The 13,763-nt window shown below is 41.6% G+C and overlaps 1 protein-coding gene across 1 annotated transcript in view; it reads left to right on the forward strand.

The window, feature by feature from the left end:
* The first annotated feature begins 5,667 nt into the window (after positions 1-5,667).
* The window catches only part of PGM5 (phosphoglucomutase 5), an 86,257-nt gene continuing 78,161 nt past the window's right edge, over positions 5,668-13,763 (forward strand). The window contains exon 1 of the mRNA XM_009327299.1: positions 5,668-5,673. Within this exon, the coding sequence (XP_009325574.1) occupies positions 5,668-5,673 (6 nt within the window). The remainder of the gene's footprint in view (positions 5,674-13,763) is intronic.

Below are 13,763 nucleotides of genomic sequence, written 5' to 3' on the forward strand. Positions count from 1 at the left end.
CCCTACACGGCCGGGCATCGGCTGTGACACCGGGACGCAACGCTGGTTATAAGCACCTGCTATCTTCTACCTGGCTGCACTGCATTTTACATGTCGCATTACCTTTCAGATCTACGTCTTTCTCTCCTTCCAGAGCACGCAGCACTCTCCCACGGGTACAACTCCCTCACCTGTCTCACGTTTCACATGAGATGCACGCCCCACACGTATTTCACACTTGCTCCGAGATCCCAGGTCTGGATAAGACGGATCCCTAATAAATTTCTGCCCGTACCTCTGCTGTCTCCCAGGATCTGAGTCTTTTCCGTATGCAAACCTTTAACTGAGCTGTAAGACTTGTGGGTATGCAAGGGATGGCATGTGGCAGGGAAAAGAAAGCACTTCCACATTTTCTGTACTTACTTAAAACAGACTCTCAGACTTTCTAAACATAAAAATGTGTAACAGCTTCATTAAGCCCTTAAGTCTTGTAGTTGCACTGCTTTTTCTTGAAAAGCAACTTGTTCCTTCTTCTCCACAGGAGGAAAGAGACTGTCCCTGTATCTCACTCACCATTAGCTGAGGGGTCAGATAAACCTTTGTCCATTACAAATTAGTGTTTATCATTTGGGAGATGTGCCAGTTACTGTGCAATGTAGTGGCAGTCAAATATTTTTATGTGAAGGCCAGAACATAGCTGTGTGGCTTGTGACAGGGAACCTCTTGTTGCGAGAGCTGTTCCTGGCAGCCAAGTCCTTTGGCAGGGGAAGAGATTGTGCTGCTGTGTGCTGCGAGGCTGAGTGTTTCCCAAGGAGGCATTTTGAGACCCGAGTCTAATGTGAGCTATCGATCAGTTAGGAATTGCTTGCTGACATCGTATTGACATCATATTACTAGTCATGTACGATGGTTTTCTAAACCAGTTTGGGAACCTCAAGTGCAAGAGAAGCAGGAGAGAATGAAAAATCAAGTTGTAAAAACATGGTTTTCACATTTATTCTCTTTGCTTACATCATTAAATACCTCCAAAAATTCTTTCTCCAGCAGTCCAGCAGGACAATACATGTTATAGTAATGTCCAGTGTTACTAACATCCAGTTTTACCGGGTGTTAGTATAGTAACATCCACAACATCTTGTGCAGGATGCGGATTTTCCACTGAGCAAAAGAGCAGTCGTTCCACTGCCAGCATAGGGCTTTTGCCTTCCTGGGGAGGGAGCCTCAGCCAAGGACAGCAGCCAGCAGACTTCAGAATTCAGCAGCACAGTTGCCTCTCTTGCTTTTTATTGGAGCTAGGGCCAATAGCAGCGTAACATTATAAATGTTGTGCTGGCACCCAGAGGCAGTTGTCGTATCTGCCTCCAGCATTTTCTTCTGCCCTTGCTCCATCCCTGGAAACACCCACTGTGTCCGCACCCTATTTTATACGCAATGACTGCCCACATTCATTGCTAATTCTGAAGTATTTCTGGGTTTTATGGATTGAAGTCCTTGAGGTTTCAAACTTCATTTCACCTACACATTTCCATATTTTCCGCTACAATATTCTCCAGAAAAGTCACATATGTTGTACAGTAAGTACCTTTTAAAATTATCTGAGTGTCGATATTCATGAGTTCCTTAGCTGCTGTCAAACTGATTAGTTTACAGGGCTGAAGAATGGACAGCCTCATATTTGACAGCAGACTTTGGGGAGGGGGGAAATCTGAGTTTAAAAACTTTTAAAATACCCATTTTTACTTTCAGTTTTATTAGAAAACTATTCCTCAGAAATGCAAGTGTGAGAAAAATCTGCTTGTGTTAATTTGCTCTGCTTTCCTAAGAATTAACTTTACTTTCCTAGTTTATAAATTGCCTTATGGGCTGGCTTCCCTCTGCTAGGAACACCTTTTTTTTTTTGCAGAAGGCAAGCAGAGAATGTTGCATCTTTGTGGCTGACTCTTCCTGTTGCCAAAATTGTGCCTACCCTACAATAAGCCCTTCTTCTACAGTTTTTTCCCCAAAAAGCCCTTCTTCTATGGATAGCTTTTGTGGCAGTTCCTTCCCTCATACAAAGAAAGGCTAGTTAGCTGAAGTAAAGTCCCATCTCCTCTAGAATCTGAACTTTGGTATTATCCATTTAAGGTTGCTTGTCTTTTGAGAAACTCTGATGCCTGCCTTACACAGACACAGCTGCCATCAATGTATTGGGGGTTATCTGAACAAAGGCTGTGTTGATACGACATTAAAACTGTATTTTCCAGAAGGGCCCAGTCACAATCATGGAATCATAGAACAGTTTGGGTTGGAAGGGACCTTTAAAGGTCATCTAGTCCAACCCCTCTGCAATGAGCAGGAACATCTTCAACTAGATCAAGTTGCTCATAAATAGTAGCCTGAATAAACAAAACTTTTAAATCATAATATTTTTATTTGCTTCTTTGTAAAAATTCTGCTGCTTGTTCCTGAAAACATCCCTGTGGGATCAGCATCTGCCTTAGAGGAATGGAAAAAAGGTGAGTAAAAATCAAAACTGACACAGTTTCTGGAGCTCTGCTTTGCAAACAAGAACATCAGAAAGCCTAATATCTCAGAGGACAACTCTTCAAAGTTAGGACTAGAAAGCAGCCTGCTACTTGGGCTGAAACAAAGAATTTACAGCCCAGTAACGAAGAACTCTGCTGCTGTCTCCAGGGGGAACAGAATTTGTTTCCAAATGGGGATTTATCCCAGCTCCTCCCTTTACGCTGGATTTCTTTTCTATTTTTGCCTTCTAGTAAATGAGCTGCTCACAGGAAAGAAAATGTCACAGAAAACGAGTATTTGCTGTCATCTAGTGGTAACATTTATTTTAGCAACTGTTTGTTCCTGGCTCTACAACAATGCAGTTTTAGTTTTCTCCTAGGAAATTCTATATCTGATGTTGGTTTTATGCTCTTTTCCAGGTAGCAAAGGAGAGGATTTATGAAGAATAAAAAGCCTGTATCCTTTTACTGATGGTTCAGTCTAAAATCATACTAAGAATTTTTTCCTGCCAAATGCTTTCCTCTTTCTTCTAAAACTAAGAGAATTCTGACTTCATTTTTCTGATGGACTTTGCTGACATCGTTGCAAGATTGAACGACGACGTCAAAGGTGCCTGAGATGATAAGCGTTAGCTTTTCACCCCCCCCACCATAGGAAGAGGGATAACTTTAATCATCTTCTTCAAACACAGTGGAGAGAGTGTTACCTTTATAGTTCATTTTTTTCCCACAGGTGTTCTTGGTGCTGCAGGATGGACGGTGACGCATGAACTCTTGAGGTATCATTCACACCTGTAACATACCATGCATGGTGTGCTGAGTTACATCTCCTATTGCTTGGTGTATCTCTGTAGATATCAATAAAGCTGCATCAATTTATACTCTTTGAAGAACTGTCAAATAAGGCACCCCTGCTTTGCATCATTTAAAGGCAGTTACACTGATGGCTGTTAGATGGCACATGCTCTGGACAGGACTGTCCAATAATGCAGCAGAAAACCAGGAAAACCATGAATGTTAAACCTGGGATGCTGCATTCTGCCCAAGGTGTGGCGTGCAGGAAAGGATGCATACAGCACTGCTGGGAAAGGGTAGGATGGATGAGAAATGGGGTTATGCCATAATACACCTTTGATTAAGGGATAACACTACGAAAAAGTGATGTGGGGTCCACAAAGACCGACTTCCAAGTTTATGTGAACCTCTTTTTAACTATCTGTGTTGTAATAATGTGTATTATAAAGGAAAAAGTTGTCATATGTTTTCAAGTATGGTTCCAGCCCTTTCCACTTTGAATATGATCGTAGGAAGACTGGAGGACAAGTTTGTAAACTTTGGACCAAGATCACCCCAGAACAATGATTTTGTGTTAAGGCAGGGATAGCTTCAACACTGGATAAAAGCTAAAAATAAAGGTCCAGAAACCCCAGAAAACCACCATTTTGGTAGGGTGTTTGCTGGCTAATCATTTGGCCATGAGAGAGGCTGGAAGGGAAGTGGCATCATTGACATTATCTGATTCAAAGGAAAACCTGACAGGCAAAAGCCAACAAGAGCAAGTCCAACCAGCACCCTCGGTAAAAGTGGTAGGTAGAAACAGCCCTCCACTTCTGTGCAAGGGGAGCCTCCTGGGAAAAAAGAACTTGTAAATCTAGAGTAAAGAAATAAAGCAGCATGTTACTTCTCTGAAAGCATTGTGGTCTAAATAAGACAGGTTTGTTCAAGCCAGTTCCATGACAGATTCATCTCTGCAGCAGTAGGCTCCAAAGACCTCAACCCAGATGTGGACTGCAGGTATAAATAGATAATTAACCCAGTGTCTCTGGCAACCTTAAGGAAATGCCCTACGTAACACCTGCAATTGATACTTAATTTTATTTTATCTAACTTTCTATCGCAACTACCAAGTACAGCTACACTCATTTTCCAGAGTGCGTCAAATTTTTGTTCCCTTACATGTTCACAGGCTCTAAATAAGAAAATCTGAAGTTACCCTGGATTTATCTGAGGCCAGATGAAAGGTCAGGTAAGACCAGGAGCAGAAGACACACCAAAACCAAAAGGCTAGTTTGGCTGACTGCGAGTGCCCAAAGACATACATCCAAATGGATATCCCTAATTAAGCACCCTTCCTGGCTTGCAGGTCGTGAGAACCAAGAGTGAACTTCCCAGAGATGAGCCAGAGGATATGGTAGGTTATGGAAGGCAAAACCAAATCAGACTTTTCCTGTGGACAGACTCTCAAAGAACAGATTTTAAAATAGACCAGACATGCCCACAGAAGGAGGCGCTGCTCGACCACTTTCCACATTGCTGGTGGCACCTCCAGTTGGGTGGGGTTCTCAGCCACAAATCAGGACTCGGATGCAGATACCTTGAGGCATCTTGAAATTACATCTTTGACTAATTTTGTCTAATTTTTTTCTGTATTTTAAAGTCAAAGTTTCTTTCTGGATTATTTTATCAATTTAAAGTACTGCTTTTCCATCTATCTAACCTCGGTGGTGGCCAAAGAAACAATCAGAGCCACTTAAATATGGAGAGGTTGTTTAGCAGACACAGTATATTGCTGTAAGAAATGTTTCTTCTTTTCATCAGCTATAGTCAGAAGATAAAATAAGTTTCCTGGCAAAATCAGTTTGTCAGCTAGAATTTAGAGTATGTATGCTGAAAAATTACTTGACCCTTGACATGAGAGAGAGGGGAACCCACATAAAGAGAAAAATCCGAAGTGCTTTGTCCAATAACATTCCCTCAAACAGCAGGGCCAGAAACAGTAAGCAGTGAAGAGTGAAGTTAACAACACCTTTTTCAGTGGGTGCGAAAACAAACAAAGAAAACCTTTAAGACACTATGTAAAGTGATCAAAACCATGCTATTGACACTTACCAAGGAACTGCTGGAATCCCGTCTGGGACCCTTTCTCAAAATAGGGCTTTTTAATATCTAGGTCTCAAAGTGCTTTCTGAAAGGCCAGTGGACTTGGTTCGTTAACTGAGGGACTTAAATATTTTGTGACTTCCCCAAAAACTCAGAAAGAAAACTGGTATTAAAATACTTTTTTTTTTTCCACATTCCAAGGAGCTGTTTTTCCATGCTGCTTTCTTTTTCCATTTTTGTTATATTCCTGAATAGTTTTAGTCTTGAGTCCTTGTCAGAGACACTGTGACTCACAGCAGGGGCGATGACGGTTTGCTTTTCCTGCTTTGATATATTGTTGTAGAAGCCGGTGTATGTAAGACAAGGAAACCCTGTACCAAACAATCATTATGTCGAGTGTGTAGCTTCCTTCAGATGTCTTTATTATCAGAAGGGGTTTCGGGGTAACATTTCCCGCTCTGTGTTTTTAAACTCTGTATATATGTGTCCTGGTTTTGGCTGAGATAGAGTTAATTTTCTTCCTAGTAGCTGGTACAGTGCTGTGGTTTGGATTTAGCGTGAGAATAAAGTTGATCACACACTGATGTTTTTTAGTTGTTGCTAAGCAGTGCTTGCACTAGTCAAGGACTTTCCAGCTTCCCATGCTCTACCGACTGAGAAGGCTGGAGGTACCCAAGAAGCTGGGAGGGGGCACAGCCAGGACAGCTGACCCAAACTGGCCAAAGGTGGGGAAAGCTGGCCAGGGGGGCCGCTGCTCGGGGACTGGCTGGGCATCGGTCGGCGCGTGGTGAGCAATTGCACTGTGCATCACTTGCTTTGTATGTTCTTTTATCATTATTATTATTTGCCCTTCCTTTTCTGTCCTATTACACTGTCCTTATCTCAGCCCATGAATTTTACTTTTTTTTCCCCGATTCTCTCCCGCATCCCACTGGGGAGGGGGAGGAGTGAGCAAACAGCTGTGTGGCGTTTAGCTGCCTGCTGGGTTAAACCACAACAATATGCTTTGACTTAACGTTAAAAATCCCAGGCTTTTTAAATGGATGGACAGTAGATCTGTACTATAAATTCAGCCTCTGCTTCATGTACCCACCTGTTAGACCAGCAAGAAGCCCAGCATTATTTCTGCTACCTTTACTACCTAGCATCCCTGGGGCTGGTAGGTAGATAGCCAGGTTATGCTTGAGAATGTATGTTTTGCTTCTGTATTATCACTGTCCACCTCCCAGGATCAAACCATTGTGCCGAGATTTTCATTGTACTCAGTAATTCCACCACTGAAAGGATAAACATACATAAAGCTACCTTGTAAGGAGTGGACCATAAAGTAATTTGGCTGCCAGGATTGTGCAGTGCACAAGTGGGTGATCATGTGGAAGAGGCCATTCAGTTGGCAGTATCTGTAAGGCGTATTTTGTCACGGTTATAGAGCATGATGTCATCTGAGTCATCATTGCAGCCTGGAGGGCCTAGTCCTGTGTCACTCTCACTGGATGCAGTGGTAGTGCCTATTTCTCACACCTCTGAAAATCAGACCTGAAATCTGCAGGACTGCTGCAGTAGGACCTGTTTGCAGGTTGTGTTCTATTCTTTGCGTATCATGTGCCAGAATGCCAATCATATGGATAAAGTTTCCACTCTTAACTTGCGACTTAATTGGTAAATAGCCATAAATGGAAGTGTAAGGCTTCCACAGTATGTATGGAGTAAACTATTGCTAAATCAGGCCTTGATGACACATCGCTTACTTGGCAGCACAAACAGCTTCTTAAACAGAATATATCTCCAACACATAGTCTAGCAAGACTGTGGTGACCGCACACTTAATTTTACATATAGTAAGATTAATTAGCTTACTTATTTGCAGTTAGAAAGTATGAATCTCTTCACAGTGGACAAAAGTAAGGGTGTGAAGCATCTTTCCATATTCAGCACTTCCACAGAGCTTGTGTTGGCCTCAGAGAATCTGTCACTTCCTGAGCAGGTGTCATGGCTTAACCCCAGCTGGCAACTAAGCCCCACACAGCCGCTCACTCACTCCCCCCGGTGGGATGGGGGAGAGAGTTGGAAGGGTAAAGGTGAGAAAACTCATGGGTTGAGATAGCAAAAGCCGTGAGCACAAGCAAAGCAAAACAGGGAATTAATTCACTCCTTCCCATCGGCAGGCAGGTGTTCAGCCATCTCCAGGAAAGCAGGGCTCCATCACCCATAACAGTTACTTGGGAAGACAAACACCATCACTCCGAACATCCCCCCCTTCCTCCTTCGTCCCCCAGCTTTATATGCTGAGCATGATGTCACATGGTATGGAATATCCCTGTGGTCAGTTGGGGTGAGCTGTACCACCTGTGTCCCCTCCCAACTTCTTGTGCACCCCCAGCCTACTCGCTGGTGGGGTGGTGTGAGAAGCAGAAGAGGCCTTGGCTCTGTGCACGGACTGCTCAACAATAACAAAAAGATCTCTATATTATCAACACTGTTTTCAACACAAATCCAAAACATAGCCCCATGCTAGCTACTGTGAAGAAAATTAACTCTATCGCAGCCAAAACCAGCACAACAGGAATTTAATTAGTTAATTACAAAATGTTAATATTTGAGAATGTTGGTATTTTAGATGGCTTAAGTATATTTCCAGATTTTGTGAAGAACTCATATGGGATCCATGTCAGACATCTTTGTTTTTTTGCATCTCTGCTACATTCATTCTGGGCATTAACTACATTGAAACATATTTATGGGGTAGCAGGAAGGAATCGTACTGCAGAGTGTCCTCTCCAGCTGCCTTCTCCTCAACCACCAGATTGTGTGGCTCTTTTCTTTCTCTAGCTTTCCCTTCCCCAACCCCATCATAGCTCTTTCCACCCTTGAATCATGTTACTTCCCAGTCTGTACTTAATTAAATGTCAGCAACAAACATTGCATGTGCTGACGGTTCATCATTCCATCCTGAACTTTCTGGTATTAATTTATTTTTAATTCCCATGCAGAAAAAGAATAATCTCACATCTGTATATAAATCCCAACATGAATTCAAGTGAAAAATACAGACTTGCTTCCCAGAAGATGCCCTCTGCAGATGTCCTAACTCCTAATACTGGTGGCTAGCATGTGCCCAAAGAATTGTACAAATTTTACAGCTTATTTGAATGATTGAATCTAGCAGCTGTTAAAAAAGGGTTACTGAACAATACTGGGAAAAACTTGAATCATATATTACTTACAGCCTTTTTATCAATGCAGCATTTATTCCACCCCTTGTTTCCCCTGTGCCAATCCAGACAGGCTGCCTAATGAGAAGCTGTAATTTGTGCAGAAGCATATCCACTATATCCGGGATTTCAGGCATCCAGCAAAAGCCATTGCACAGCAGTGCCTGTTTTGGCCTGCACAGCCATTTAGCAAACCTAGCATGTGGAGTTAGACTTTAACACATCTGTTATTATTTCCCTTAATCTACAAGGAGTGGATAACAGGTGACGGATCTAAGAAAGCTGTGTAAATAAGTAGAACGGTGCTCTCGCTAGTGAGGCGACATACTCGGAGGAGGAGAATTGCATTCCCCCTAGCAGGACCGGAGAGAGGGCTTACTTCGACTCCCAGGAATTACATTTTGTTTCCTGTCCAGTGATGGTGAGTCACATTCCAAGCTGCCGTTAAGGCGATAGGAGAAATAAAGTGCCAGCTGCTTCCCCTGCTCGTTCCAGTCCTGGCAGCGGAGGCTAGACCAGCAATGGAGCTGCTGAACTAACTGTGGCAGGACTAGAGCAGGGACAAAGACAGTTGCTTGGGTCCATGTTCAGATTCTCCTTCTTCCCCACATTGGAAGATCCACCACGATGGATCTGTTCTTCATACCCTTGCGTAACACCTTGTGGCCTAGCATTCAATGTGCTCACCTGAGTATTTCTAAGGAATCACTTGTTGAAAATAAGAATGATGGGACTGGTCTGTCAGTAGCACTGGAAAATGAAAAATTGCTAGTGATTCCAAGATATCCAAAGCACTAATTTGAGTAGGCATGTTGTTAGAGTTTTGAAATGGATATTTATCTTGATTTTCTCTGCTATGCACAAAACTATTTGAATAAACTTTCGGCAACTGAGTCTTTGGGCATTTTGGAGGATGCTCTTTTTACAAAAGTTGCTTTCTCTGTTAGGTTAATGATTGGTGACCTTCCTTCCTCCCTTCCTCAGTCCCTTCCTTCCTTCCTTCCTTGTTTCTCCTGATTTGATGGATAGTAGTGGGCAATTTTGTAAGTCAGACCTCACTTACACAACATCACGAGTTGCTGACATAGCAGTAAATCAGTTGCCAATTATGAGAATTATGTTTTCAGGGAATTCTTCCTGTTTGGGCTTTGTAAATCAATTTGCATGTAAGTTTGTGTGAAAATGTTCCTTAGAACAATTGCCCTGTTTCACAGTAATTAGAGACTTACAGCTGTAATGAAATAGAGCCTTTTCTGGTGATTAAGTATCATTTCCAGAAAAAAACCTCACTGAGTTGTGGTATCCACCAGATCATAAATACTACTTCTCCATAAAGCTCTGCTACAAGGGAACTAACTTTCCTATAAGAGTACAAAATACACTTTCTCTGCCTTTTCTAAACATTATAGCAAGGCTTACATAGAAAAGCTTTCATTTGTGAATTGAAAGACAAGACAGACCAAGTCAGTCAAAATATCTAAAAAAATTTCAGTTTTATTTTATCTTTTAATTTTTTTAACTCCTAAGTCATTTACATTTTGAAACAAAGTCATTGCAAGTCAAAGAAAACAAAGTATTCACAAATAGGAAATGTCTCAATTGGAAGCACTGGTTTTAAAACTAATTTTGCTTTTATTACCAAAAGATATTCAATATATTAAGTGAAATTATTTGAAATATTTCAATATATTAATTGAAATTAGCCATTTTCTCTGAGTGGTTTTGATAAGCCAACATTTTTATAACTTTTTTGCAAAATGCTTTTTTCAATAGCTCAGGTTAACAATCTTCATCTTATAATAACACTACTGTATGCCATTCTTCAAATGATAACTGTACTACAAGAGTAATTGGAAAATCCAGTTCAGTGGCAGAATGAGAATTTGAACTGCAAAATATGGCACCACGGGGAATGGCTGAATTAATTTTCAGTGTCCACATTTCTATCACACACACATAATGTATGAAACAATTGTAAAAATATGTTTCCGCCTGAAACTCGGGTATTATACTAGCGCTGAATTGTGATCTTCGTAGTGCAACTGAAGGAGCAAAACTTGCTTAGTTAATGGTGCCGGTACAGTTCTGCTGCAACAGTTGCAAGCCAATACAAAAGATTTTTCCTTAACAGAAGGTAAGCTTCAGGTCCACAGCAATTTCTTGTATACTAGCATCAAACCAGAGCTGGGCTGGGCTTCCATAATCTACCTTTAAGAAGATCCATTAGTGGTTTCTGCCATCTTGCAGAGGGGACACTTCTGGTCACCAGGTCAACTAAATTAGAAGTACCTGTGTGGGTATAGAGAGCTTCTGTTGCTGTGGGACACATTTCTTTCCTTTGAGTCAACACAGACAACAACCCAATGGCCAGCTCAGTGCATGAAAAAATCAGACCTAAAGGGACAAAGAAAGGCACCAGTACAATGCTGGTAAAAAAAAGCTGAGGAAACACAAAAATTTCAGCTCTTAAAGCAATTAACATTGACTCAGTCAATTGCACAAGGCAAATGAGTTATGGTAAACATCTTAAGGCTCAGGAATTAAAAAGCTTTAAGAATCAAAGTAAGGGTTGAAAGTGTTCCTGAACTAGATAGCATATGTCAAGCTTGCAAAATTGGCAGTCAGAAAGCTAATTGTTTTACTTGGAAATGGAATAAATTTAACATGTATCCTATCACTCCATTAAGTTGTTTTTTATCTTAACAACCTTTTAAAAACTAACGCACAACACACTATGGTAATACTAAGAATATATTTAGCTGTTGTTTTCCAAGAAGGCATTCCAGACTTTTAATATCATCCAATATTGATAATTATTCCTTTGTTAGAGATACATAGCAGTAATCACTTAATGAACTGCAATATTGGCCATTTAGAGAGACCTCTACTTTTCAATGATGGCTTGTGGGACTTGTGTTGCTATAAAAAAGAATTTGAAGCACATCCCCATGTATAAATGTATCAACATAATGCTAATCTAGGTACTTGAAAATTGAAGCATTTATTAAAAAAAGTAAAAGATTGTTCCTTTTCTTCAGCTTTTTACTACAATGTTCAGGCTCTCTACATTAACTTTTTCATGCTTTGCACTGCTACAGTGAAGGCTGGTAAATTTTTTTTTTTTTTTAAACAAAACCTGAGCTTCTCAGGAAATTGCATAACTTTGGGAACCTGAGTTTTGCAAAGTATTACAGGAATCACAGTAAAAGAGGGGTCACATAAATTTTTGCTTGGTCTTAACTCAAGCAGAGCCAGAGCTTGAACTAAAAAATTTACAGTGCTCTTTACAACCCATTACACTCCTGGTAGAGCCACTGTCAAGGTGATGCTTGAAAAGACTGCAAAACACACTTTTTCTTCATTCTTCAGCACCGTTTATGTAAATGATATGGGTGAAGACGCACACTTCTGGAAAACTGTCACTGATTGTCCCTCTTAAATGTACATTCTGGGAAGGTCAGTGTTTGTAGAGTTTTTAAAACTGATTCAAACGGATATATTTTCTTCCAAATGCTGAAGACATTTCCCCTATCCATATGAAAAACGCAGCCAATTCTCTACTTCAGAGACTAATACTTTGCTTCTTACTTTGGTCATGTGTTTTCCTTCATTTGGCATTTGGAACTTATCATCCGTTGTTTCTAATGCTTTCGACCTTTGTTGCTGTTTCCTTGTTGGATACTTGCTGTGGTAGATACCAGTTATCTGATTCCACTCCAGCTTTCACTAATGCAGACTATATGTTGTGGCTTCATTACTGTAGCTGTGCCTTGTTTACATTAGGGATGTGAGAACTGGCATTTCCATACTGCAGAATTTCTCCTTTTGCTATTCAAAATTCTGAATCAGTACAGGAAGCCACAAATGTGACTACAGACTAGGAGGTCTAACAAAAAAGAAAGAAGAGATTACTGCTTCCCTGTATCTGTTCTGGCCCTCTGCCAGAGTATGCAGCCCAGTATATACGTGTTACTCCAACAGAGCTAGAATGCCTGTATGTGCTTCCGTGGATTAGTTTATTTAAACTGAACTGTTGGGCCTCGCCTACTGTAGCATGTATAGTGTTCTACTGTGAAGGTCCGTGGTCACTGCCAAGGGGATGGATGAGTAGCAGACAATCATATCTTAAACTGTCATACTCTATCTGCTATGAACCACTAAAGAGTCTGCAGAGATAGGGCTCAAGACCACCACTGAGTTCCTCTGGTTACCATTCATAAGGTGACTCTCACTGAGTCAAGGCATTTTACCCCATGTTTGCCTGGCCACCTCCTGTCACGCAGCTAACATGTTGTCTTGTTAAGCCGTGACACTCCATCATGCTTCTGAGCAGTTTATGAGCAGACTCCTTCATAGAGACCTGAAGAACGCCTTACAAAATTATTTTTGTATGCTCAGCTGCAGGTCTACGCCAGGGTTTTCTTAAGCACAAGAATGACATCTAGGTTACAGGACTATTTTTTCCAACTCTCCAGCCAACAGAGTTGTCCCAGCAAAATATTGTTGTGTGAGCCCAGTGTGAAACAAGTATTTGGATGGAAAATTTCAGCTGATGTTTGACAGTCATAGGCATCTGTAAACACAGCCTTTATACCAGGAAATGTCAGACATCTTTGCAATTGCCAGTGCCACCACCTCTGCAGAATGAACTTAAGCAGCATGAACGCATATGCCAATGAGCTCAGCCTCACCGCATCGTATGAAATACCTTACAGTACTTCAAAGGGAAAGACACCTTCAGAGGGTTGCTCGGCCTCGCAGGGAGTAAGCCTGGACAGAACAAAGCACGATCAGTTATCCTACAATCAGACCAGGCCCTTCCTGTAGTACTCAGCTCCTGCTGTGAAAAAAACAAAACTATAACCCCCCTGTAAGCCTGCTTACTACACAATAAACTTGCTTTTGAGCAATGTAGTTAAAAAAAAAAAATCGATTCCCCTCGCTTAAGGTTTAGTAGTGAAAGCACTTGTTCACTCAACTGCCCGTTCTTCTGTTTTCCCGCCTGCAAAACGGGACAGAACCACCTCCTGGTCTTACTCCAGCCTGGGGACTGATCCTCTGCTACGTGTGGGTGCGGCCCCTACCTTCAGCTGGGAGGTGCGACCGAAGGGGAGAGACGGCCGGCTGTTCTTCATGCCGCCCAGAGGTACGCGACCCCCGAGGCACGGCGGCTGCCCTTCTGCTGGCC

The sequence above is a fragment of the Pygoscelis adeliae genome, unplaced genomic scaffold, assembly GCF_000699105.1.
Source record: "Pygoscelis adeliae isolate BGI_AS28 unplaced genomic scaffold, ASM69910v1 Scaffold26, whole genome shotgun sequence".
NCBI classification, from domain to species: Eukaryota; Metazoa; Chordata; class Aves; order Sphenisciformes; family Spheniscidae; genus Pygoscelis; species Pygoscelis adeliae.